This window comes from Falco naumanni, chromosome 7 (assembly GCF_017639655.2).
Source record: "Falco naumanni isolate bFalNau1 chromosome 7, bFalNau1.pat, whole genome shotgun sequence".
Lineage (NCBI taxonomy): Eukaryota > Metazoa > Chordata > Aves > Falconiformes > Falconidae > Falco > Falco naumanni.
This window is the reverse complement of record NC_054060.1, coordinates 19437202-19465119: the sequence shown is the minus strand read 5'-3', so window position 1 is coordinate 19465119 and position 27918 is coordinate 19437202. Positions and strand designations below refer to the sequence as shown.

General features: G+C 39.9%; 1 protein-coding gene across 2 annotated transcripts in view; it reads right to left on the bottom strand.

The window, feature by feature from the left end:
• Nucleotides 1-299: 299 nt before the first annotated feature.
• The window catches only part of LOC121091882 (neuronal acetylcholine receptor subunit alpha-7), a 44966-nt gene continuing 17347 nt past the window's right edge, over nt 300-27918 (bottom strand). Inside the window, exons 3-11 of one of the 2 annotated variants that reach the window (XR_005829071.1) lie at nt 20843-20887; nt 16022-16131; nt 10600-10679; nt 9252-9419; nt 8710-8904; nt 7282-7368; nt 6526-6635; nt 3588-4425; nt 300-536 (exon numbers count right to left, since the gene is read on the bottom strand). Coding sequence is in view for 1 of the 2 variants with exons in the window: in XM_040602137.1 (XP_040458071.1) it covers nt 3907-4425; nt 6526-6635; nt 7282-7368; nt 8710-8904; nt 9252-9419; nt 10600-10679; nt 16022-16131; nt 20843-20887 (1314 nt within the window). In the remaining variant the exon portion in view is untranslated. Of the gene's footprint in view, nt 4426-6525; nt 6636-7281; nt 7369-8709; nt 8905-9251; nt 9420-10599; nt 10680-16021; nt 16132-20842; nt 20888-27918 lie in introns of both variants that reach the window. The other variant, XM_040602137.1, reaches the window with a different exon arrangement.

Below are 27918 nucleotides of genomic sequence, written 5' to 3'. Positions count from 1 at the left end.
CTCTCTACTCTGTTAAATTTCAAGTAGTAAATTATTACGGGCATTGAGGCCAATCCAAAACTTAAACGGCATTTGTCCTACTCAGCTAACTTTGATCGCTTATGTAAGGCTGAAGTAATGTATGTTTGGTGTTGGATGGGTTTGCTAGGAGGATATGAATGTATTTTTAATTATCGAAGACCTTTGTCATCCCAGATTGATAGATCTAAAGACGTTTTTCTTTCTTTTATGGCTAGTCATGTTTTCTACTGCTTGAGTTTGTTTCCATCTTAGCAGAATGAGAAAGAATGAAAAGTCTCTTGATCTAAATCTTTTATTTGTACTGGACTGAAAAGTTATTGAATTTCTTAATGACAATCAGTACCTGACAGATGTAACGACTCTTTCTAATGCCCTTTATGCAATGTTTCTTAATGTAAAAAACAGTATAACAAAAGAAAAGAAAAGAAAATCTGGGACTTTGGTTTACCTTCTTTTCTTGTTAAAGAAGGTGAAACGTTGACTTGCTGCAGGTGAGCTGAGATTACATCCTGCAGCTAGAGAGAATGTAAAGAGAATTTGAAGAAACCTTAAAAACAAGTCTTACATAGTAGTATCAATTCATATATAAAATAATTTAATATTTTAAATACTGTTTAATTTATCTGTATTTAAAACCTTTTAAAATTTTGTTTGGAACTCTTTTGGCACTAACACTTAAATAAATCCTTTTAAATATTAAAAAGTCTTTTAAATATTCAATACAATTCAATATAAAACCAGAAAAAGTAATATACATTGTTCACACGTAGTATCATACATGACAGCTGAGCTCTAGAGTGAGCTTTTGAATTTGTCAGACAAGTCATAGCTTAGTTGTGGTGAACTACTTACTCATCCTCTCTCTGGACTCTAAGATTATAGCAGATCCTTACCATCAATATGTAGGTTTTAATACATAGACGTACTGTATACAGTATTTAATTGCCATCTCCGTGCCCAGAATTGTAAATAAATGTTTTTCCCAGCATTTAGATCAAAATATTGTTTAGCGCATACACAAATATATTTGACGCACACAATTTGACAAGAAACAAACCAGTTTTGCTCAGCTCTAGGAACATTTAACTCATAGATGCAAAATAATGTAACCGAGTTGTCACTGTTGTATTTAAAATTCATAATAATCTTATTACCAAACGTTTACAGGTTCTGTTAACAGGAAAATTAGGATTCACTTGTCCCCTTGGTGCATTTTCATTAATCCTGCCAATGATAAAGGCAGTGGTGTAGGCATGATGCTGGTGTCTTACAGCTGCTTTGTGTAACACCTGGTATTCGCTGACATTATTACAAACTGTGACAGTTTTACAAGCTCCACGTTACAGACTTTGGCAGGACTTCACTAAAGGCTAAATACCAGTCTCGGGTTTTTAAGCGTAGGCATCTCTGTCATTGATAATGAGGTTTACTGTCAAACTGTAAATTGCTTTCTCCATCCTTCTGTGAAGAACTCCTGTATTTAGCAAGATGATTTCTACAGATACTGTAAATGGATTCTGGTGGAAAGAGGGCTACTGTCATGCTTCTATATTACATGCGTCATGTATTATGGTTGCAATAGTTGTGTCTATTGTACAAGGTAGTCCCCAAAAGTCTTCATTTCTTCTTAAAAAATTCTTCTCCAAGAGGACCCCAAAACTTCACAAAGACTAAACGGAACACCCTACGCAGCTACTTAGGGATACTTGCAGAAGGAAAAATTACTAATGCAAATCAGCATTCACGTCAGGATGCCTAGTCTAGAAACATTACTCAGAAGAGCAGTACATGCCACATGATACGTGTAGTTATTCACAAATGAAAAAAACTTGTACTTCAGAGATTGGACTCGTAGTTTCTATTTGTATGCAATCTACAAACTGGAAACTATTTGCAGGGATAACTGCATGGCTAATTCTTAATAACTGGTCCTGAAAATACAACTTCTTCACAGGTAAATCTGAGGCGTGGTGTCAAGATGAGATTTCAAAAAGGATTTGAATGCTTTGCTCCTGACTTTGTAGTGTGAGATTCTGAATGAACCTTTAGGAAGACAGAATTCACAAACTGTAAGAAATATCTTGCCTTCCTTTCACTCCTCCTGCCCTTTTCTCTGGCATGAAGGTGCTTGAGCAAGGTGTTCCCTCGGGTGATGCGCTGTACCTGTGGTGACTCTGAGCTTGGTTTACATGAAATTTGGCTCTCCTGCTCTCAGGAGAGCAGACTCTAAGAAGGAAATTGTTACCTAGGGAGAATAAGCATTTCATCATTTCATTTTAACTGTTTGAGATAAACTGAGGCCTTGAGTTTCTTTTACAGCAAAAACATGCTACAACAACAGGCCTCCATGTGTGTCTCTGAAGACCTCAGCCAACAAGTTGGGGGGATTCTGTAGGATAATGCAAGCAGTCAGTGCTAAGTAATCCTCTCCCACATCTGTTACCACTTAGATGACTGGTCAGGAGTACTGGTGTGCCAGCAAGAGGCTGATCCTCAGCTGGTTTGTACCCAGGAGTTTGAGGTCCTGGTACTCTCAGCTCAGCCCTTCTCGTTAAGACATCGAAGTCATATGAAAACTACGCATATTTTGACAGGAGAATTTCAGAATGAGAAATAACATAAAGTTACAAAGTACTGGGTTTGTCTTTACAAATGTCTATCTAGACTTAAGAGAATGTGTATTTAAGTCTCAACCTTTCCTTGGACATATATGCAGTGTGTTTATATAAATATATATTTATACAGTTCATAGTTTATATCAGACCCAAGAAAGCTTTATTTTTCATTAGTGCTCTTTAGATGATAAACTGAGCAGAAAAGGTGCAGTTTTCTTGTAAAGACATGTTCTAATGACTCAACAGATGGAGGTCTATAAAAGGCTAAGTACGCAACAGAACAAACAATTTTTAAATTAAAAACTTGATCCAGGATTTAATGGCTTCTTTTTGCTTTAGATTCTTCATTTACACTTAAGCCTGTAAAAGATACTGAGTTACTTTTTCCAAGTTTCCAGTTAACAGTAAAGATCAATTGTGTGTGTGTGTTTTTAAACAAGTTGAGGATAAAGGAATCAGAAATCCTTCATTTTCTTTTTGATAGTTAAAAGGTCATCAGTTGAAAGAATGTCTTTCTAGGGAGAAGTAGGAAACGGTGCAAAAATTACTGTGATGCCTGTTTAAGAATTCAGTCCAAACTTCTAGGTCAAATCCAGAAAGATATAGAAGGACAAGTTATGTTCTGTATCATCTTAACTTTCAGGGTTTTGGTGTCTCAGGTGAACTCGGAATGCTGTAAAGTCACATATGCTCTCTGTAAGATGCAGGGAGTTACGGATCTGACTGGTTATGAGTGAGCTGAAGAGCTACATACCATGACTCAGTAAGAAGCAGTAACTGAAAAAACAGTGATTTCTCCCTTTTCTCTCCACTGTTTGAGCTTCCACCTATTTGAGTTTAATCCTCTCCTAAACCGAGGTGTTTACAGTCACTCATTCTGACAGTTAAAAGGGACCACCTTCTATCTTTTCTAACAAAGTCTGAAGAAGTGACATTTCTGGCATTGCCTACCTGTTGTTTTGTAACAGCCACTTCACAAATGTGAAGAGAGGGTGGTGTGATACCCTGTCATTCAGAAGGGTATATGTCACTTCCATCTACCACAGGAGAGTGCTCAGAGGAGCTGTGCACAGGCAGCCCAGGGAGAAATCCCTGGCTTCCCTTCTGAAATGGTGCCACTCTTCCGAAAGGAGCTCAGGACCAGAAAGGGGGGCAAAAGAAAGTGGACAACGAGAAGCAGTATACTCATTAAAAACAAGCGATCCGACAAAAAAAACACACTCTTATTTGCTACATATCATACTTCAGAGAATCAGATTTTAGTTAGGAATTAAGCAAAATCTTTAGACACAGCCTCTACAAAGTTTGGTGCCGACATTAGAATACCGATTGTACAAATGATCGTGAAGACTGAAAAAGCCATCAGGCAGAGCCGATCCACTACGGAGGCTGCAAACTTCCATTCATTGCAAACGGCCTCCTCTTCATCCTGGTCTCTGAAGCGGTTTGCAATGTACCTGACCTCTTCCAAGATCTTAGCCAAATCTGGGTCACCTTCAGAGGGGTGGCCACTGTGCAGCAGGTTTTCTTCATCTGTTGGTGAGCAGGTCATCCTCCCACAGATCACCCCTGAATCAGTGGTAGGTGTGCAGTGAACCCCTTCCAGCCCCCTAAACCCAATGTAGAGCATATTCCCGTTACTGGATTGCTGTCCACTCACAGTGTTCAACTCCACACTTGACAGGCTACACCGACGCTGTTTGTGCTGACAGGCAGGACGCACTTTGTCTTCCCCTGGTCTTTTCATCCTCAGAAACCAAGCACACCAGTTGAGAAGGATGATTCTTGTCTGAAATAAATTTTTTTTTAAGAATAAGCATCTCCTCACACAGCCACTGCCTTTGGGCACTAGTGGTGTTTTCGCAGCTGGGGTGGCTGTCTAGGCCATGTTCTCTGTCTAGTCTGCACAGGATTCTAGAAAATGGTACTGAAGTTTTCCAGCTGATGGATTTGCCAGTCACTGAGGCTGCTTTCTTATTCTAGCAGTGCTGTTGATTGCCTCAGGCTGGCCAGCATTACTGGGAGACACCCTCCTCTAATGGGAGCCTCCATAGTTCTGCATTTGCCTTACACTTGAACAGTGGTACGGCAGGCTTTTCCTGTACTGCAAACCATGGATTATAAAGAAAAAAACACTTACTAAAGAGGAGTTGCTTTTTAGCAGTCTTCATAGCACTGCTTTAGACTGTACTCGGTAAATTAAAATTCTTTTACTCATATTTGTGCTCCAGTAGTCAATTCACATGACGCTACTGTTTGGAGGGGTTTGCTAAAAAAGATGCTATGCTGGGCTGGACCACCAAGCTTTATAAAGTTTTGGCTCTGTTCTCACACTGCTTTCATGACAGCTGATTGCAGATTTTGGAAAACAAATCTGGATATAGCATGGAAAAAAGATAAAAATACTTTGATTTTTAAAAAATATTTTGTAAATTTAATCAGCGTGTATCATTTTATTGTTTTCCATATTGCCTTAATCCAGCCTTACAGAAAGTGCAGGCAAGGCAGAGACTGCTCCAGTCCAGATGCAAGCTTCTGTAATTTATTTCAATCAGATTTTAAGAGCTCGTTCCAGTGTTTCTTTTCCAGAGCACTAATGAAATATTATTGCCTCATATAATATGTAAACCTTACACTGTAATTAATATTGGATTTGGTCCATTTATTCTGACTGTGGATTGCCACTCACAGTAGATATTCTATCCAGGCAAACATCCCAGGCAAAGAACTTGCCCTGTTACTTTATTTATGCTGTCAAGCTTCACCAAGAAGGATAATATTCCATTAGCTGAGGGCCTGATCCAAAATCCACCAGTATCCAAATAATATTTAATGGACTTCAGCTTCTCAACACTAAAGCTCACTACTCAGCCTCAAGTACTCTGTCTTCTCCGGATGTTTGGCTCGGTACTAAACATTTATTCCCTTTAGGTCATCAAATACGCGTCTAAAGTTATATACTTTTTATTCTCTTTATTGAAATTTATTTTAAAGTCACTGCCCCAGAATAGGCCAGGGAATATCTCATTATCTTTTGTCTGCAGGGCACTGCTGTATGCACATCCTTTTTGGCCAGTAAGCATAATAATAACTCATTGTTCTAGAGAGGAAAAAAAAGACAAAGTTCTCTCATTTTCAGTAATGCCTGACGCTGCCGTGAGCTGAGTGAAGTCAGGAAGAGTGGACAGTTAGCTGATGATACTCACCAATATTTAGTATTTCAATATCATCGTAAGGTTCTCTGTAAAAACAACCACTTATAGAAGTACATGATAAAGAAAGTCTTAACGTGCTTAGAAAAAGACTTATTTTTCTTTGCACTTTACCAGTGTTCTTGACCAGAGATGTAAAGATGAGGATTTTCAGAGCAAGTTTTGCTTCCACTTTAACAACCATCTTTAAAAATGGCTTTTTAGGCTGTTAATGCTTCTGTATGCACAGCAGCTAAATATGTAGCAACTGCACAGTTGTAGCTTGAGGGCAGTGTATTTCATGCATTTATAATCTCCATCAGCACCTTTCTCTTTCCTTCTACCTGTTTCACTTCTGACATCTGCAGCTTATTTGAAAATCGCCTTCATTTATATCTTTAGCTTTCAGCAAAATCCTGAGTTGCTTCTAGCTGTGGTGAAGGAGATTTGGAATATAGAAGCAAGTTGAGATATATTCATTCATTCCATCTCTCACACACATATACCCTCTATGAAGCCAACCACATGAAACACACCTGGATATCTAATTTCTGGTGAAACTACTTTTCAAGACAAAATGATTAGGAAGGATTTATATGTTTTTAACAGTAAGAAGTAAATGTGGATCACTAGCTAATCTATCACATCCCTGATCTGGATATTTATGCAATGGATAATGAATGAAAATCAAACCTTACCCATTTAGGCATTTTCCCCCCATCCGGATCATGATGATGGTATTGTAGAACAATAACAGTGACAACAACAGAAAGACCAACAATAATCATAGTGCTGGCAAAATACTGAGCTGCAAAATAAAGAGATAATTACAGCAATATACTTTGGCTGATACTGCTTTGTAGCTATTTTAAAGGGTGTTTATATACATGCATTAAGTTTTTCATTGTGATACATGCGCTGCTTTAGGTACTTGTGAAAGATTTCTCAAAAGCAGCTGTTATTTTGAGAGGCTAGCCAGTCTTGAGTAATTTTCTCTGTGGAACTGAGCACCCGCCTTTTCTAAGCAGCCCTGAAAAAAATTGTCCTCTATTTTCTTTCACCAGTACTGCGGAGACTGGCTAGTACCTCTTCTGAAAAGTTTCTCTTCCTGTTTGAGCAACTACAATGGGAAAATTTAATCATATTTATCTCTGCATTCCTAACGTCTAGCCAATTGTGTCAGAACTGCAACAACTTCTTCCACGGAAAACAGGCTCCCTTCTGCTTTCCTAAGATACACACAGGTTGTCTGTTTTGTTCAGAGCAGGGAGCATGGAAGCTGTATAGGGGATCACACCCACGGGAGCCTCCTATCAATTTACAGCATTTTTCTAATTCAATTTAAGTAGGCCATTGTACAGATGGTAGTTTGCCTTACTGCTAGCCTTCGTGCAAAGTCACTGCTCCTCTTCTGACAAAAAAATAAAAGTGAATAAAAGCTGTAGTTAGCTTACCAATTAAGGGCACAGAATCAGATGTTGCTGGCATAATTTCAGCCACAAGTAACATGAAGACAGTGAGAGACAATAAGACTGTTATACCTGAAAGGTAAACACAAAATGTGAAATTAGATCAGTAGCTTCTAATAACAAAGCAGTAAGAAGCAGAAAATGAACCTGAAGGAGTGCTCTTTGCAAGATGCATTCCCACTGCTACCCTTGCAGCAGCACGTCAGTGGTACATATTCCTGTCCTTTCTTGTACTACCTCAAGTTCAGGGTAGCAGTGCTGCCAACCTAGTACCTATGCTTGCACAGATGTATAAAAGTTTAGATCCTTGTCACTGATCAGCTTTTATCACCGCTTGCTAATTAACTGAGGTAAATCAAAGTAATTCTTGCTGCTTGTTTGCTTTGGAAACATGGTGTGATTTTGAATATTTGACCGTATGACACTTGATTAACTGGCATGGAAGCTGCAGGTGGTGTAATGCATAATATTCCTGAAAAACAGATCTGCTGTCTTGGACAGACTTCGATATCTTTTGATAGTAGTTGTCAGGTTCTACATAGGGCTATGCCCAAGCAGTCTTGACTGTTATTTTTGATTTTTTTAATTTGACTTCTGTTGCTCAGCAATGAGTTCCCATCTTCCTGGAAAAGGCTTAACTCTTCTCAGGACTAGTCTTAAACAATAACCAGTTATTGTCAGGTGGAAAAGGATTTAGGAATAAATAATTCAACTTAAAATATGGAGAAGGACTTCTTGATGAGGGAGGTGACTACTCAATCAAACCATGTTCTGTAGAAATGTCGATTTTGTTTCTACCCTTTAACAGCTATGTTCACTTAGTAAAAGCCAGTGCATTTGCAGTTTTTCATGGGGAAAAGTTTTCATTACATAATTAGCCTCCATCTTAAGGATTAAGTACTCAAAGTCACCAGATTTGTTTCAAAAACAATACTTAAAATAAAATTCACTATGAAAATTAGAATAGGAGCAGTTAGAGTCAATCTTTCTGAGAAGGCACCTTAGGCTCTCAATATTTCCTTTTAATAGCAAGTTGTACTAAGAAGGATTCCACATAAAAGCATTCAAATGCACATTTGTAAATTTAAGCTTTACTCAGTGAACAGGGGATTTTTCTTCAGCAAATAAACGTCAAAAAATGAAGCCCTGCTTCTTAAGGAAGGTAGCCAGGAATTGTCATGCCTCTGCTTGGTTGGCTGGAATCTCTCCATTTCACAGCTCCAGTGTACCCTGAAGCTGCGAGCAAGGGTTAAACATAACCCAGCTTCAGCATCAAACAGTAAAAACAGCTCGTGAGCCAGAACAGGGCACACAAGCTAGTCCTCCTTGCCTACTCAGACTGTTTAAAAAAACTTTTAAAAAGACAACTTCTTATGTTTTGGTCATATTTACAACATCCTATTAAGGCTTTACCTAGTGAGATCTTTTCTCCCGAGTCTGCTGGAAGCAGAAAAACTAACAAAGCAAGTGCCGATATCAGTACACAAGGAATAAGAAGATTGAGGCCGTAATAGAGAGTCCTGCGTCTCATAGTTACTGTGAACGTTACGTCTGGGTAGGGTTCTTTACAACACTCATAAAAACTCTCAGTTCTTTTCCCAGGAACACCTGTGTAGGAGGGAAGAGGAAGAAAACTAGAAATTAATATGAATAAACTGTATATTATGTAATGATTATCAGTAAAACTACTTCTTTAAGCTTAATTCCCAATTAAAGTCATTTTTGTCACATAATAAGGGAAAATCAGATAAAAGGTACTTAATGAATTCAAGCAGAAATTTTGTCACCTACTTTTTAATGTTATTTTCACCTCATACCCGTTTCTCAGTTTCAAATGCCACTAGCTATGTAATTTATTAATTTCTGTCTCCAGAATTGCATTCATTATTCCATCCATTTCAGCAGTGGAGACAAGGCTGTAAGTTCACAGTGTAAATAAGAAATCAAGTGCTTACCTACTAAATCCCACTCTCCATTGGAAATATAGCCAGATATATCTGCTTCTTGCATTTGTAAGTCCAAGGACCAGCCTCCGTAAGTCCAGGATCCAAACTTCAGGTTACACTTCTGAACATCAAATGGAAACCAGCGCACATCTATGTAGCATGAGCTTTTGAATATACCTAGATGGGATTTTAAAGAGCACTTAATTTAAATGCTTGTTCCACATAATTTCAGGTAACCAGACCTTGTACTACCTCATACTCTCTGCTTTTTCCTTGTAAAGCATATTTAATCTCAGTAAATATCGAAAGTCAGTCATAGAAAAGGGCACCATTAACTGTCCCATTAATGCATTGATATTATAAGCTGGTTTTTGGACTACATCTCCATTTTGGCATGCAGTGGGAGAATATTTAGAGAACAGCTCAGATTCCTAGATACTGTATTTCAGAAAGAAATGAAGCAGAATAAGCAATCTGTTTCTATTTCTTTCACTGGATAAAATAAGAAATCCTGAAAGATTATTTGCTGTCTTATTAGATTTACATGACTTTGATACATTCAGGAGAGCCAGCTTCTTTCTTTTCCCTTGTTGAGTCATGCCCTGTCATTTAGCAGCTTTCAGAATTGAATTGAAAAACCCGCACCAAATGGAACATCTTAAATCAAAAGAATAACAGGCGATCCCCTGAAATCCTCTGGGAGTCTTAGATGGAAAAATTAATCTGTCTGGAAAGCATTTGGCTGTATTGCTGTATTTTCTATAATTCAGGTTCTAGGAAGAGTTAATTCTAAGAATTATGCTAATTGAGTTAAGGAACAGAAACTGTACTCCATTGCTATCCATCCATAAAGTCAGCGATATACTTCTGATATCAATTAAATATCAAATGACTACTTTGCTTTCAGACTAAAATTTGTTTTGATGAAGCATCCAGTGAATCATTTCAAATAGAAGATATGGCCAAGATGTTTCTAAGCATTATTGTAAAGTTAACATATTAATAGAAGAAACAGCTAAATTAATGAAATTTTTTATTGAGAAGCATTACCATGGCTTTAATAAATATTATTTTTTTATATTAAGGTCTTTTATTTTTATCTTTTTTTATACTTCCCCACTTCTGAACTAGTGCATGATGACAGAAGAATTTACATAATTGCAGTAAAAAAATTTATCTTGTATGGTGGTTTTCATACAGAAGTGTTAACCATGTAATTCATTATGCATCTAGGCCTAAATCTATCAGCCGATGCCAGCTAGATAAATGAACTATCAGAGACCTGATGTCAAATTTGAAACCACACCATACATCAGTAGTCTGAGTTACCAGAATTTATGATATGAAAGCCGCCTACCTGGTGGCAGATACTGGCAGTGTCCTGAGGAATTGACTAAAACGTTAGTGTGAAACGTAGCGTCAAACCTTTCATCGGCGCTAGAACAGAGAAGACACAAAGTGGGTTACACGCTCTTTGGCGGGCTGAAGGATATCTGAGATCAATCCATTCTTTGTAAAATTTTCTCCCCAAAAGCTTGACAGCTTTTCTCCTGCCACCTGTTTTCCATGGCCTCAGAGTGACTGGCCTGACACTCCCAGATCTGTCCCTGATTGACAGCTGTCAGTGAGGGCGAGCCACCTCACCCTTGCTGCTCACCTATCCCACCGCATCCATTACTGTGCCTGGGCTCTAGCAATTCCCATTTGGGAAGTAAGCACTTTCAAAAAACTTCCCAAGCAACTGTACAGGGAAATCCATTCTCTTGCTGTCTACATTGAGCAGCTGGGGAACACCGAGGAGAAGGATTCTCCATGTCTCGCCCTGCCCCCAGCATGGCTGAACTCTATTACTGCGTGATGTACGTAAGACTGTTTAATGCAGCTCCAGCCTTCATTATCTACTTCAGAACCCACAAACTGGGTTCAGCAAAAAAATAGAAATGTTATGAGAGATGCCAGCGCCGTTGTGCTGGCCAGGACCGCCCTGCTGTGCCATTCCTACAGGTCTCTAGACAAGAACAGTGTTACATGGAGAGTGCTTCGAATTATGAATTGGCAGCTGCCGCCGAGGGATATCTCAACTATATGTGATGCTGTGACCCAAGAATTTACTAGGCATTAAAATTTTAAGAACTTCTAGATGGGGGGAAAAAAACTATTTTCAAATGTGTAGATGATGAAATAATGGCTCTTTCCTATGAAAAGTTTGGAAAGATTGCTAACTTAAATCACTCTGTGAAAGATGTTTCGATTATTTAGCACTGCAATGGATACAGATATACACACACTCATACAGTGTTGTGCCCTATTTCACAGTTCCCATTTATTATTGCAGGTTTTGTGGTAAGGTATTACAGATCCTGATTTATTCATGCTTTAAAGTTTGGGACCCAGGTATTCCAGAAATTGTCAAAGTTACTGAAATTAGTTCCTGGATTAAATTGCACAGAACGTACTGGGAAGGTACTAGCAGTGAATGATCTTTGCATCTCAAAATTATGACAGGAACTGCTGTGTTGAGTTTGCTTCGTTACTAAGCAAAAGGAGATACAGGCTACTGTGCTGTGTTGTACTGTTTGTAGTTTACAAACAGTCACCTTGTGGGGCGCAAATATGGTGCCAGCTGCTCCTGGGCAGGTCAAAGGAGGTTGCATGAGCCTCAGGGTCTGGATTCTTCCTGCCGTTTGTGCTGATCTAAAAGCCTCTGTTGTCTCTAAACATGAAAGTTTCTGATGTCTCTTTGCCTATTAGTGGTCTAGTATCTCATAATTTTCTAATCACCTTCTAAAACATCATCAGAAAAATACAGTAAGAATCTGAGATGGGGAAAAGTGAGGTATCCATAATTCTAGCAGAAAACAAAATATAACAAACGGTATATTTTTCCAGCAGGAAAACCCTTATTGAAATACTTTTTTAAAAAGAGGACTTTACTATTTTATCTATTCCGATGCAAATTTTATGCCTCAGAAGGTAAAATAAAGCAATCATTATTTTAGTCATTGTTACTTTGCATTTTATCTTCCCCTAATTTGTTTGAAGGAATTACATTTTAAAAATATCTGACTGGTCTGTGAAATATGCAGACAAAAAAGACCTAAATTCAAGTAATTACTTGCTCATCTGGAGTTGCACTTTTTTCGTGTGGTAAGCAGAAGGCTCACAGTGTTGAAAATCTTTGTGACTACTTAAGCTGAACTCTGAAGACAAGCAAAAAAGTCTAAATATTGTGTATGTAGCAAGAACGGATTCTAGCACGCTGAGGAGGAAAGGCAATTCCATTCTAAGGCAGTTGAACTAACGGGGGCCACTCTCCAGCTTCGCAGCTCGCGGCTGGATTCTCGGAGTTCGTGTTGCAGCTTTTCTTCCAGCTGGAGCACTAATTGTTCTCCCTCCCTGTGTTGGCTGCCTGTTTTCATGACGTTTGTAAGAAACTGGTACTGCTAAGACCTCTATGGATTGCACTGCTAAATTTGGCAGAAATGGATTTGAGGATACGGGGGAAAGGGGCAGCAAGAAAGTTCATACACAAACATATATACACACGGGTGTGCATGCACACACGTGTGCCAGTCTCATTTCCTAGAAAACCAGCCTTAAGTCCTGCGACAGGACATAGTTAGACATAGACAAGTAATTGCCTTGACTTGAAATCAGTAAGGGCTATATGATGAAACTCAAACAAGTAGTGAAATTTCAGATGTAAAAATGTCAATGCTACACAAATTACTTGTAAAGTGGAAATTAATGACTAGAAATAAAATTCTTAGCCTCCCAGGCTAGGTTCTGTTCTCTTCCCCTTGAGTGGAAGACAGTTAAGCACCAGAGAGCTGTTTCTAAGGCCTTGCTGCTATTTCTGGGAATTGGCAAAAATAAAATTTTTGAAAGGACACAAGTGATGAAGGCACCTAGGTTTCATTGGCGTGTCACTTTGCCTTTCATTAAACGCATTCTTAAAAGAATACCAAGAGGTACTCAGACTTAAACCTGAAATTCTTTGTTCTAAAAAAGGAGCATATGTGGTTTTCTGCACTGCGCTTCCAATTGTTTTTTGAAATGCAGTCCTTGAACTGGCAAGGCACCAAGGAGCTCAGCCTTTGCTTGATGAGACTTTGGACTCAAATGTACTGATAGAACACCATTTCTGCTACATTTCTGCAGAAGAAGAAAGCAGATACTGACTGCAGTACATTGAGACAACCAGGCTGTACCTAGCAGGTGTAATCCCACTGGGACCTGTCTGGAGAATGTCAGGTTTATAAAACCGGAAAAATGAAACTGTTAAAATGAGACATAACTACCAGAATTTTTTGTTACTCCATGAAGTACCAGACACTGTGGTCATTTGGAAAATAACACTACCAGAAATGAGCACTTTTAACAAGTCTAGCGAAACTAACAGAGTGGCAGAGCACCATACATGGCACCAACACAGTCAATCCTGGAACTTGTACATAGGCCAAGATTTTCTTCCCCCAGAAAAACTAGAGATTAACTGGCCCTGCTCTCTTCACAATAGTCTGGTTGTAAAAGTTTCTCTGTACTAAGTCGCATCAGGATGCGTAAGGACTCGAGACGTAGTGAAACATGTATTCATTAAAATGAAAAGTGAATTTATAGTTCATTAATTTCTTTGTAACTGTAGATGCATGTCCCTAGTGAAGTGTATGGAAATTGAAAGCATCTATCTCAAAATACCATGTCACTATAAGAGAACATCATAACGTTCCCAGTGCAATTTCATACAGGAATAAAAATCTGTTTTAAATAGCTTTGGTCTCTGACTAAACTCTGAATAAGATTTTGGATTAAATATGTGTTTGAAATAGAAACACTGTAGGATAATTACTTCATGACCATGCCGTAGTTAAAAATCCTAAGATTCAAAATCCTATATTAACAGAAAACTAGTGTGTTCAATTTTTCAGGTTATTAAGTTAAGCTTCTCATTCTATAATGCGCTTCAGCTACAGCTAGCATGTATGTGTTAATATTACTGATTTATAAAAAAAAATAATATTTCTTTTTGGATATGCTTACTTAAATATTGAAGCATGAATCCTCAGACACACTGAAAGTCTCTCTCAGGTATGTCATGTACGTGAGGAGGAATTTTGTCATAATTCACTCTTTTGGAAACCTCTAAACTGCTGTTGTAGAGTACCAGCTCTATGGCATACAGTGTTATTCAGCAGGGGAATGGAAATGAATGCGTGATTTGTCAGGTTCTCCTAAAAATACTGTCACTTACAGAATCAAGGTAGCTCAAGAGAACAAATTTGCATTAAAAAATACAAGCAAGATTAATGTTGGAAAAATACCGGTCCAGGTTGCATGCTGCTCTGTTCTGTGTACAGATTTTGTAAGGTTTTTTAGGCTGTTGTATGGATAACTGAAGCACTAATTGCCATGCTTAAACCAGAAACAAGAACTAATCTTGACAGGCAGCTAGTGTATGTACGGTGAACTCTAGTGGAGACCACCTCAAATCATTTAGTATTAATTGCACCTTTGAGAGAAGCACTGCAGCACGCTGTGAGCAAAGCGGTAATGGGGGCCTAGAGAGAAGTCCTCGAGTGGCTGACAAATGCTGTCAACTGGGTGCTGTTATCACATTATTACAGTTCAACACCACCTGTGACAGTGACATTGATCATAAAGGTGAGCATTAAACAGCAAAAAGGAGTGTAACTGCAGCTGACATATTGGGTACAGCTATTCTCCAGGTCTTGTTGCAACAAAAAGCAGCTCCTGTAGCAGGGAGGGCAAATGAGGTAGATAAACACAGCAGGGTTATCTTCTTAGGAGACATATGGAAGGGAAACAGAGGAAAAAAGCCACGAAGAAGACAAAAGATTCATGTCACCTGCATGGGCAAAAAAATAACAATGTACCCCGGCTACCACAAAAGAGCCAGCGCAGAATGTTTATATACATATAATACACACAGTGCAAATACAAAGCAGATGTAAGGTCTTTGAGTACCTGGGGACAGCACATGGACCTACAACAACTGCAGAGAAAGGCAAGTTGCTAAAGAGCAGACAGCTCTCAGTGCTTTATCTTTTTAACCTAAATAACTTCCACGGTGGGAACTACCGTATAGTGGTGCAGCCAAAGAATCTCTCAATGTCAGCCAACTGATGTCAGTCAGATCGATGTCAATCTGTCTGCCCAGCTCAGAACAGACACTTTGAAGAGGAGAGCAGCAAATATTCTAGCTATTTTTGTAGCAGGATGAGTGAGTGACACCAAAATTGGGCATGGAAAAACTCAAACATATTTACTGGCGTTCACCTATCCTGCCTCTAGTGAAACCCAAACTGAAACCAGACAAGCAGTCAAAGGTCAGATTTGAATTCACCAGGATTTAGACCAAACAAAGAATTTAAGAGGAAATTATCACACATTAGACACAACCAGAAAAGTTTAGTTTTCTAATCATCTCACAAACCCCAGGCAGAGCTGCTGTTAGGGAGGATGTCATTGTTCATGAAGTATTTGCAAATATGACTTTCTGTTGTGTAAACAGGAAGCTGGTGATTTTCCAGTATTCCAAAAACCTTTTGGGAAAAGTATTTCAAAACCTAGGCATTTTGATGAGGTGATTCTGTCATTTGCCTTGCCTTATCTTTGCAAGGCAAATAATCTCATCTAGGCTCCCTTTTCCATGAAAGGTTGGACCAGTTGAGCTTTTGAGGTCCCTTCCAACCTGGGCTATTCTGTGATTATATAATTCTATGTTCTCTCCTCCCCAACATGAAAAAAAGTGGGTTTACCTGTTATAGAGAAGAATATCTGGCTTCCAAATCAGTCCATCAGGAAAACGGACATTCTTCACACCTGGGTATTCAGACACGTTCCACTGCAGATAGTGATCTGTCCAGTACTAAGACACACACACAAAAAGTAAGTTAGGTCATGTCATCCACTGGTGCACTGTAGTTCTCTAGGGACTGGATAGTCTGAAACAACAGGTGATCTCTTGTTCGAGAGATAGTATCTGGCTTCAGACAATGAAATATTTGGATATTACCTCTGCAATACCCATTGGAATTTTTTTCTGGCCTTAATCAAGCATAAAAATCTCATTTTCAGTTCACACTCCACTGCACATAATAGCCTATAAAAGATTTGGGGTGCTTGTTGTTCATGCTGTCTCTGGTGGCAATCTGGGATCGAACAGATTTTCTTTTACAATTTGTACATCAGCTTCAGTTATGTTTATCTTCATAGACGACTGTTTTCTGTTGTTGGAAATTCTCAGGTTGTAATAACTTGGTTATAGACGTGATGTAGAGCAGGCAACAGTCACTGCTGGCCGGGAAACAACTGGGATGGCAGAATGGTTAATAGGAGCACAGAAGCTCCTAGCAGCTCCTGTGGCCTGATGTCGGGCAACCTCGGAGGCAGCAGATCACTCGCTGCCTGCAGTATCACCCCGCGAGCCACCATGCTCCTTGGACTGCCGGTGTAGGCTGGGAGCCTGTTGCAGGCAAACCAGCCTGGGTTTCACCTGCGCTTCAGCACTGCTGAATCCCAGATGCTGTCACAGAAACATCTGGTTGTGCAGAGTCATAAACAAAAGCATTGCTCCAAAGTGCAGGAGCGAGCTGGTTACCTCCTGATCACCTGAGAAACACCAGCATGAGCCACTGTACTGTCCTGAAACTGAGGTTGCACTTCACCCCTGACCAAGGAGATGACTTGCTGGGATACAAGGGTGTTTACTATTGTATGCAAAAAGTATAAATAAGAAATATCTTTCCACAAAATTTTTCTTCTGATCTCTATGCTTCATTGTATTGTGCCTCTATCTCCATACTGTTATTTGCATTAACTTCACATAGCTGTAGGCATCACGCGACTCACCATGAAAACTTCTCCAGGTTTACAGTGCTGTTGCAATGCCAAATGTTAGTCTTTTAAATGTAAACTTTGAAATGGGTGAGTAAATGTACAATACTTCGCCCTTCCACAATCTAGTGGTCCTTATCAAAATCTTTGACCAACATTAAGGTCAGAAAAAAATTCCAGTGGGTATTGTGGAGGTAGTATTATTGATCGTTCTCCTGGGGTGTTCCCATCAAACTGTTCTGTGTAAATCCTCGCATTGCTGTCACAGGCAAATTTCAGTTTGATGCACTGGACAAGTTTCTGGCTAGCCTCACGCTGCAGGTATTCAAATTCATTCTTGTACTGGTAGAATGGTGTTTGTAAGCATCCATTTTGATGCACGCAACACATCTAATAGCATTTATCACACAACTTTTGTAAATCTTTTACAATTTCTTGGCCTGTGCTTCCATATTTATCTCATTCATATTTTAGTATGAATTTGTAGTGCCTTGACACCTGGATAAATGATCTGAGTTGCACATTGCTTTTCCCTTTTGCTTTACAGATAGTATTTTTTTTACATAAGTCTTAAATCAAAATATCTGGCTCTGTTTACGGATCTCCCTTTTCACTGCCTGCTCCATTCACAGTTCTCTAATTAAACTGTATATTGCTCATGCTCATCTACACCCAGCTTCCGTAAGCTGATCAACAGCTTCTCATCTTTTTTTCAGATATTTTACATCCATTTTAACAGTAAATTGTTTTACATGAACTTGCTGATAGACAAACGTCACTTTGTTTTTTTCTACGTCATCTTTTGTGGAATGTAGAAATAGCAAGATCCTCACGGTATGTCTATTTTTCACAAAGCCCAGCAGTGTAAACAAACACAATAGGTGGTTCTGAGGCACGTAAACTGGTGGGCTTTTGTTGGCTTTAGGTGACTGGCTTTGGGGAGGTGACAGAAGGTGACTGTGACAGCTGCTGCCAAGGGCACACACTTCCCTCGGGCTGGCGGTGTGCAGCGGGCTCTCCTGGCCACTACCATCTGACCTGCATTACAGCTATTTACAGCAATATATCCAGTCATTTCTTATTTTACCTTCTTTTAGGAGTTACCGCGGCCGATAAGATGTAGTATAGGGTGACACTGAGTGATGTAAAGGGCAATAAGAAAACTTAATATTAAAGTCTTTATTAGAGATGATGTTAGGCAGTGTACGGTTGCTCTGTTTAGCTGCGTGTACAAAGTGCTCATGCATCCAGCTGGACACAAGCTGCCTTGTTTTGTTTTAACTTTAGGAATACAGTCCCCGCTGTAGCTGGAGTACATTTGATGCAGATTAAAACAGCAAACAGCTCGGGGTACTCGGTACTTACTAATCCCTGTGACTAGGTAAGGCTCCTGCTGTAACTTAGATCAAGTTTAAGATTTTGCTGCTGAACAGTATTGCCATAGAGACAGTGGTCAGGGTCAGTCTGCATGTATAAACGCTAGACTCCTACTCCCCTTTCTCCCAGGTTAGCTTTTGTATTTAAGTATTTCAGTGATGATGACATAAAATGTATTTAAGATACATCACTAGTTATACACACATATATATCAAGAAAGGGAGTGGAGAGGGAAATTCAGAGACAAATTTATTTCAGACCATTTAGCACGATAAAATGACATATGTCTGTCTGAAGCATGCTTTCAATCTGTGTAGTATACCATTAATAGATGGTTAATATGCAAACACATCTCTCTGTGTTTTTAATCTATACACGGGCCATGAAGAGTGGCTGCATTTTTTGTAGTAGTCAAGTGATCCACTCATTGCAGTCTAAACATGTTCCACATACAGTATATGCTAAGCTGAATAAATCAAAAGAAATACAGAATATACAGAATATATGAAAGAATCAGGAATTTCCGGGGGTGGGGGGGTGGTGGAATCTCAAAAAGGATAAGGATGCTGCAGGATAAAGAGAAGGAAAATAAGTGATAGCTTCTGGAGTATGAATTGTCATCTGTTTTCCTGGTAAGAAATCATAGCAACTGTTGTCATTGTAGCTCAAAGCCAAAAACATATTATATTTGACAGTTTTAATCTTACTGTACAGCAAGCCTGTAAAATAACGTGAGCTGAATCCTTCTTCCATGTCAACTTTTCTTTGCAAATAAATGGAATACCCATGCTGTCCTTTGTAGGCCATCAAAATAGTCTGTCATTTGTTTCCTAAAGCCTACCACAAGGCAAAAGAGGTGCTCTATACAAAATTTACAACAAAAGAAAAAAGAATGCATTTAAACTGAACGAGCTGGTTAAAGAAACTGCAAGGTGTAAAGTATCTTCAGAAGCAGCATGATTATCTTGAATAATCAAACTCTTCTGTAAACCTTTACTTAACCTGAACAGTTCAGTTTCTGTAATACAGAAAGGAATTCCACTAATGGCAAATCTCATCCAAGCTGCTACAGTATGGAGAAAGCTCCCCATATGACTCCATCTTTTTAAAGCACAAACTTATAGTAGAAATGTTTTGTGGAAGTATTAGGAGCCCACAGTAGTCAGCATGGTAAGAAACATCTTCTTAATTAAGTCTTAATCTAAACTAACACAAAAAAATAGCCAGTCAAGTCAGAATAAATCTGTGTAGGATTCTTTGCCTAGGAGCAGCTCTCTCGTTTGTTAACCTTTCAGAAAAAAAGAAATTCAAAAGACTCTCACAATGTTCTGGAATATTCTGTTATCTGGTGCATTTATTACAAAGTGAGTGAAACTTACTCCTGCCCAGCAATGCCAGCCATGAGTTAATGTGGGCAAAGTTCTCAGGTGTGGTGTCTAGTGGTGGCAATAGCTATGGTTAAGTAATAAAAGAGGATGCGCAATTCTGTGACAACTATAACAACTAAACATTGCACCAAAAGGTAAAACAAAGCTACTGTTTGAAAAATGAACAGCCTATGTGGGCCAAATAAACTGGGAAACCAGGAAAAAGTATACTGTTCCCAGCTTAATATTAGGAAATTGGACTGATATTCCAATACAGAAAAGTACACAATTTGGAGAAGTAACATAAAAAACCTCTCATGTTCACTGGTACCTTCTGATGATGACCTGTATTTAAAGAATGACATTTTGAACAACACAGGAACAGCATGGCCATTTTAATTAAAATCCTCTTGCAGTTTCCAAAGGAGATAGATAGCAAACCAAGTAGGATGGCAGAGACATTCAGGTAGGACGGTGGCAGCAGCTCTCCGGGAATAATGAACCTCTTCGGAACAATTTTTGCTCTGTATCAGAAGAACCATCTGACAATTCTCAGAATGCTGATCTGAACAGGTATTGCACATGAAATGGATTTCTTGCACCTATAGTTCTCTTTCACAATCAAATGATTTACCAAGCCATAACGGATTTGTTGAAATGAGTGATAAGGCACTTGCTCGATGCCTTACTCTACTTGACAGGTACCAGGGACTATTAAGACACTGTTATCACAGCCAAGAATCTAGCATGACTAAATCAACTACAATGAGTTAGTAATTTACTTAGATGTAGTGACTCAATGTCTTAAAAGTTTGCAGAAATACCTGAAGCATCAAGACCTAAATCTCAGCCGTACAGCTTTCCATTCAACTTAGCTTTGTCCATTACGTAGCAAGATAGAGAACAAGAACTTGAAAGTTTTCTAAAATTCAAACCCTTCAACAGATTAAACTCAAAAGACCAAAGGGGGAAAAAAACATACTTTGTTTCAAAACTTACCATTTGTAGCCAGATGTTTGTTGTTAATACTTGATTCTTTTCATCCTGGGAGGAAGCAGAAGGAAAGGAAGAAGATGAAAACCAAAATGACACCAGTAAATATATCTGACTATTATGAAATAGCCAGCTGTGCTAAGGTACCTTCCAGAGCAAAGGGAATCATTGCCTCTAACTCACTGCAACAGAAGATTTCACAGGTTCTTTTTACTGTATTTCATATTGCCACAGTCAATCCAACGGTTTCCTGAGGGTGTCCTTCTGCCAGACTCTTCCCTGGGGCTCCGTCTGTAATACAGACTCTCAGAAGGCAAAGCAGCTGACAGCGGGAGCTTCCTGCTCCACCTCTGGCAGGGGCAGCCCTCTCGCTGATCAACCTGACACACCAGACGCAGGCAGGTAGTAGCAAAGATACCAAACAAAGAAAGTGCGACTAAGCTCAGCTGACGTGTGTCAAGGCCATACTGAGTAGCTTCTTAACGGGCAAGTAGCAACACTGATACCAGTGGAACTACACAAAAAGCGTTGCATCGGCTTTACCAGAAAACTGTTGTCAGGGCAGAAGGTTATCGTTTTGCCTGGAGCAGCTGAAGGCCTTCCCCCTTGCCTCCTGGGGCTACCTGGTGCCGGCTCAGGTGCCACAATAGGCATCTCACTGCTCCAGCTCGTTAGAGAGTTTAATTCTTCACTTGCCAGACATGTTGGTGACCTTATTCTATGGAGGTACTGTATCGCTATGCACTTGGGCTGTGTGAAGCTAATGGAATATACTATGTATTCTGTCAGTATTATAGATTCTCCAAACTGAATGCACATCCCTGCCCCAGCACCAGTCAGAGCTTCATTCACAGTACAAAGAAGTGCCAGAGCAAGTCTGTCACCCGTACAGCAGCATCTGCCAGAGTTTTGAATCTAGACCTTTGACTTAAATCTGTCGCTCTTGAACTTAATGTTGTTCCTAAATGCCCAAAAACTGGGCAAAAAAAAAAAAAGATTTAATCACATTTAATAGAAAAAAAAAAAGAGCTTTGTTCTTTTGTTAATACTCTTTACTAAAGGTCAATAATCTTTACCCTTTTGCTGTTGTTTCGTGGATTAAGTGAACAAAAGGCCTGAGGGACCTTTAACTGAAGCCATTTTAGAGCAGCACAATAGTAAAAAGTTACACAGCGTGTAAATGCTAATACAGTGCAGGGGGCAATGGCATTTTTAAAGCAAGTGAAGCCTTTTGAGGAGCAGCATCAGTAAATGTATGCCAGTGTTACTACATGACGTATAATCACAACTAAATGTACAACATACAGACAAAAAAAAAGATTTTAGGTAAAGATAGTTATTGTGCATGAATAAAGTCTGCCCTCAAATGCACGTTCCTACCTTCCTTTAAAAGGAAAAGTAAAATAAAAAATATAAAGAAACACAGACCACAGCTAGGGATCTGGCACTTTTCTTCTCTATTTTCTGCTTCATCACCTCCATGAACCTTACTTTTTCAAAAGTATCTCAAGTGAACAGCTCATTCAAATGGCATCCTGGGTAAACAAGTCTCTTTAACCCTTTGGTTTCAGGAATACGTTATTAAGCTGCATTGAATTAGCATGCTGAAGGCATTGCTGAAGAAGTCAGCCAGGCGAAGCAGTAATTAATTTGCAATAGTAGCTCTTATTCTCTAGCCATACAAACCTTAATTTGGTGTCTGTCTCAACAACTTGCTTATAGTGCTAAAGCACAAGACTAGTTGGCATGGGATCTTTAATGATGAATTAAGAAACAATCCTTAAGATACCATTCATATCACCATGAACTAAAGTCTATAAACAAGTGTTGCAAATTCAAGACATGTAAAACATACGTGTGCTTCTATTCATCATAGACGTTTTTAGGTCATATGTAAATACCACCAATGAAAACTTACTGAAAGTTTGATAGCATTTTCTCGAAGCTCTGTGCACCATCCCAGATGAACATGACAAGTTCCTGTAATGCAGTGTCCCATCTACTGCACCTGGGCAAAGCTGAGAGCTCCGCTGCTGTGTGCTTTCTCTGCAGGGCAGACAGCAGTTGTGCTGCTTTGCACGGGAAAAACTGGCTACTCAAAGGTGCAGAGCAATTCAGAACCCATTATGTTGTGGGAACTATTAGCTGAATGGCATGTACTCTTGCACGGTTAAATTCTGAGTTAAACTCACATTTTATTCCCAGTGTGATCTCTTTCTGCACATGAATGGCCTCAGCCTTAGATTAGTGATGTTTCAAAAATTCCCTTTTCAGTAACAGGAAAAGATTGTACTGGAGTGCTGCTGATGCTTAAGCTAATGATACGCCCTGGAGATTTATTTTGAAGCCCTGAGACCACAGCACAGTCGGATGAACTATTTTAGGAGTACCAGAAAGGAGCTGTACTATCAACCAGCACACACCACAGAGCTGGGCTAGAGAGCCACCACTGAGCGGTCACACCAGCAGAGCTGAGGGGGACAGCAGCCAGCCAGCCCAGCTGTGCTCCTGGCAGCACGAGCCTGGCAGAGCCGCGGCAGGTTTGCCTGCAGGAGACTGCAGAGGTATTCTGAAAGCCAAGACTTATTCTGAAGTGTCATCTTTTACTCAAACTCAGAGAGGGTATCCTCAGATACGTAACTCAAACTTGTCCAGCGAAGACAAGCCCTAAATGAAGATGGCCCATGCTGTTTTCCTGGGGTTTGTTTCTGTTATTTTAAGCATTCAGAGCCTGAAAGAACATATTTGAACAAAGTAACTCCCACTTGGAGCACTATATTTAAGGTTCCGTCAGTGTTTGAATCATAAATCCCACCATTGCTCCTCAGCAATAAAAACTTTGCTGCATGCTGAGACTTGGTTTATAGCGGTGGGGTTTTTTATAGTGTTTGCTGGAGCAAATGGCTTCCAACATTTTCGTCGTTACCAGATTGACTCACCCATCACTGCAGGAAAGATTCTGATTTTAGAGAGTTTGTGCCTCTCCATGGTCCTATGCGAAGCTGGTGAAAGATGTGGCAGGAGACATCCTGCAAGGTTTCTCCTGACTAGGAGAGCTTTTTGGACACCATTTTGAAAGCTTTACAGCAAACTGCATTAACACTGTTTTTCATCAGAGTTGTGCAGTACTTCCCCATGAAATGATGGGTGGGCTTGAAATGCTTCACAGAACTTCACCAGTGGTTTTGGTCACTTTGCAATGTTTTGTAAACACTTACAGAAAAAGCATTGAACACAAAAGCAAGGCAGCTACTATTACAAACCCCTTCTGCTATAACGGAGCAAGGAACAGGGACTTCACAATATATTCTGAGATGCTGAGAAAACAAGTTGGAGAATGAGACCAGAAACTGTATCGTGTTGTCTGGATTGGTGTGGGTTTTCCCCATACGAGCTACTTTAGGTTACTTGCGTAACCAGGTAGTACTGGCCAAGTAGTGCAGCTAATGAAGAGTGAGGTTTCATTTGCATGGTGGGAGGCGAGTGGGAGGCTTCTTCGGTCTATGGATTGATAACTGTAAGCATGATCTGTGAGGCAGATGGCAAATTGCTACTGGACTGCTTATCACATTATTTCAGGGCAATGTAGTTAAGGAAGGGAAAGTAGCTGACATCAGGAAGACTTGAATGGGTCCTTCATTAATTTTTGAAGTTAGAGGTAATAATTTCTGGAAGTTTTGGAAGGGAGTTGCACTGTCTCCATTTTTCCAGGTCCCATTTCTGGTTTTGTCAGTCTTTTCTATTTAAACTGTCTTATCGGACTGACCACCTTTGGAAACACAGCATCAGATTCTCACATTATCCTTCCCTTACCCTGTGTTCAACAGAATGTATAAAAGAAGAGATGAAAATTTGGCAATGCTTTGTGAAGGGCGTTAGCCTGGACACTACAAACTTTGTAAGGAACACTATCTGCTAACTTTCAAGACGATGTCAGCACATCTAGTATCCACACTAGAACAGCTATGCAGCAAAAACAAGGGGAAAAAGAAGTAAAATAATCCTGCAAGCCTATAGATATGACATCTATATGTCATATGCAGACAGTGACATGCAGCACCTAGCAAGAAACACGTATTTCCCAGAAGACCTGCACAAAGTGATGTCCCGACTACAATCTATTAGCTGTAATTCTTGCACTTCAATCCAGACTCTTTACTCTTACATGGCTGAATCTCACCTAAATTACAGGAAAAGTAATGCCTCTTTGAGCTGGGCTTCAATTACTATGAACCTTAAGAAAAGACTCTGTAAAAACATTTTAAGAAGTCCCTCATTATAGCAATAATGCTAAGTTCCTGACTGGTACCTTGTGGCAAGACTGAAATTAATAATTGCAGTCTGAAGTTAAAAATGGGCTGGCAGCCAGTAAGAGACATATAGGCACTCCCTATATAGATTTTCACTTTTGTTTGCTTGAAGGTCATACTACTGAAACGAGTGGGTTAATCAGTTCATTAGCTCTTATCTCATTGTCTCAGCATCTGTTCATTGAACATTCTCGACATCTTCTGATCCACTGTGCCAAATTACTAGCACCTAATGACAATGACATTTTTTCCCCACATCATTTAAAACCCTGTTATGTTTAATTTTTGCTTTAGACAACTTAAGGTTTTCTGCCTGTTCCTTTTTAGGGTCATGCGCTGAGCTCACTGAACTGTACAAAAAGCGTGACTTCTTGCAAGATTAGTACTGAGAGAGCGGGCAGGAGGGTGAGTTAAGCATTCATAAAACAGACAGTTGACAGAAGATTGATGCTGTGGCCATACATTAGGCAGCCACAGTGGCAAGATGAATCTGAGCTCCTCAGAAGTTATGGAGAGGCGGGAAAAGCTGGACTGCTCCGTTCCTGCCCATGTGTGGCCAGCCTCCGGGAGAGGCCAGAGCAGCACGTGGTCCAGCTTCACCCAACTAGAGCCCCTACGAAAACAACGCAGCAACCTCGCACTCTTTATAACACTAAGTCAGCACGGGGGGACCACTGCCATTATCCTCTCCTCACGTGCCAAGGTTAATGCTAAACTTCTGTATTAAAGGTGGCTCGGGTCTTCTTAGTGGCAGGCAAAATTTACTTTTTGCTATCTCAGTGGTGAGGATAAAAATGAGTGAGTTACAAAAGCCAGCCTGCCGCTTCAGCAAGGACCCTGAAGTGAAAACTGCAGCTGCTTGCCCAGGACTACCTCTAGCCATCCATAGGTGGGGGCTGGAGCTGCACAACAAGTCCTGATCTTGAAGAATGTAGCAGAGGGCACAGAGTCAGGCTGCCCTGTAGCGGCTGCACATTCATTACCCCTGAAGCCATAAGGCATCACCTACGTTGCACCTCCAAAAGCCAAGATTAATCAAAATGCAAAATTGGGTAGAATTAAGGAATGTTTGGGGTTTTTTCTATAGGAATAAAATACACAGAGAGTTGGCTCTGTGAAACAGGATTTTTTAGGCAACGTAAGTAGGAAGAAAAAGGCAGTGTACAGGATTTGTGAGATGAAAGAGGCTGGAACTCCTGATGCCTTTTCCCCACCTGACTTTCCTTCCACCACAAAAGGAATAGGCTAGTGCAACTACCCTTCTTTTCTCCAGTAGTCAGCAATATACCTTTTTATCATAGTAAATGTTTTTTGACTCAGCTTACAGCACATATTTCCAATTATGCAGAAAACGCTGTATAAACAGGCATTACCAATGCATAAATAATATTAATAATATTCCATGATCCAGCATGTGAGGCTCAACACCAGGAACAGGCCACAGAATGTTTCCAGTTTTTTGAAAATAGACACAAAAAGTGCAAAATGATTCCATAAGAAGTCAGAAGTGGAAAATATAAATTTTCACTGTTTCATTCCATTTTTCCTGAGATAACTTCAAACTTAGACATCTGATGTTCTGACTTCTGCCATATCAGTGAGATTTTTACATAAAACCAGAGCTCTGAAATCTATGACAATGTGGTAGTGGTACAGCCTACTGCTGGGAAGCAACACTCCTTCAGAATTCCAGCAACTGTTGCAACCTTCGAACAGGGTTGCGGATGACGTGTCCTACAAGGCAGCCCAGTCAGCACGTGTGCCACTTCTGCATGACTTGGCCCTGGCCTCGGGCTTGCCTTAGGCCAGCTCTTCCTATGACAGCTCCAAATTTGCCCTGATTCTCTTGCTGCTAAAAACCTCCTGAATGTTGGTCTTCATTCTTTTATACTCAGCCACTCCAGGCTGCTAGTGACCTTAGTGACTAAGTGAAGGCATTTAGGATATCACCCTTCCCTTCCACATTCCACTTCAAAGCCAAACTCAGTCCTGAGGCACCTTCACTGCCGAAGATATCAGCACTGCTGTCTGTGACTTCCTCACCTTCCAACTCAGACTCTGGCTCTTTCAGACCTTCAGGGATAAGGTCTTGCAGCTGTGCTTGGATTTAGCTAAATATCTTCTGTAGCACTCAGATGCAGTCAAATCTCTGAAATCTAGCCTGGAAACATCTGCCTTACTTTCTGTGCTTCTTGACCTCTGATTTAATTTCTTCTAGCATTTTTTTTTTCTTTTTTAATCAAAGAATTAAAATCTTAAGGCAAACCAAAATGCGAGTAGTTAACTGAAGTGAAAATTGTAAAGAAAACTTCTTTTCTGTTGAGCTCTTAGGTTTATTAGATTTGTGATGGGTGGCATATGAATTGCTCTTCATACTCTCTATGTGCTAAAGGTCTTTGAAATCAGAGAACTGCTCTGGAGAACGGCTCCTCACGGGGGAGAGTGGAGTGTGTTGCTGGAGATGACAGACTGGCACAGATTGCTGCCACTGCCTGTTTTTGTTTTTTAAGAAGGCTGACTTTGGGCTGTAAATGCAATGAAGAGCAAGACAATAAATGGCTATTCTGGGGCTAACTGGAATACCGAAGAGTTATGTGGGAAACAGACAGAGTTTCCCTGCAGGGAGGCTGCCCCTCACTCTCTCCCCAGCCCATGCTTTCATTTGTGATACAGTGAAAAGTTCATGGAAGTCCCCTAAATCTCTAGCCAGGAACAAAGCAGGGCAAATCTTTGGCATATTCCCAACACAACCTGCTTTCCTGAGCACTTCTA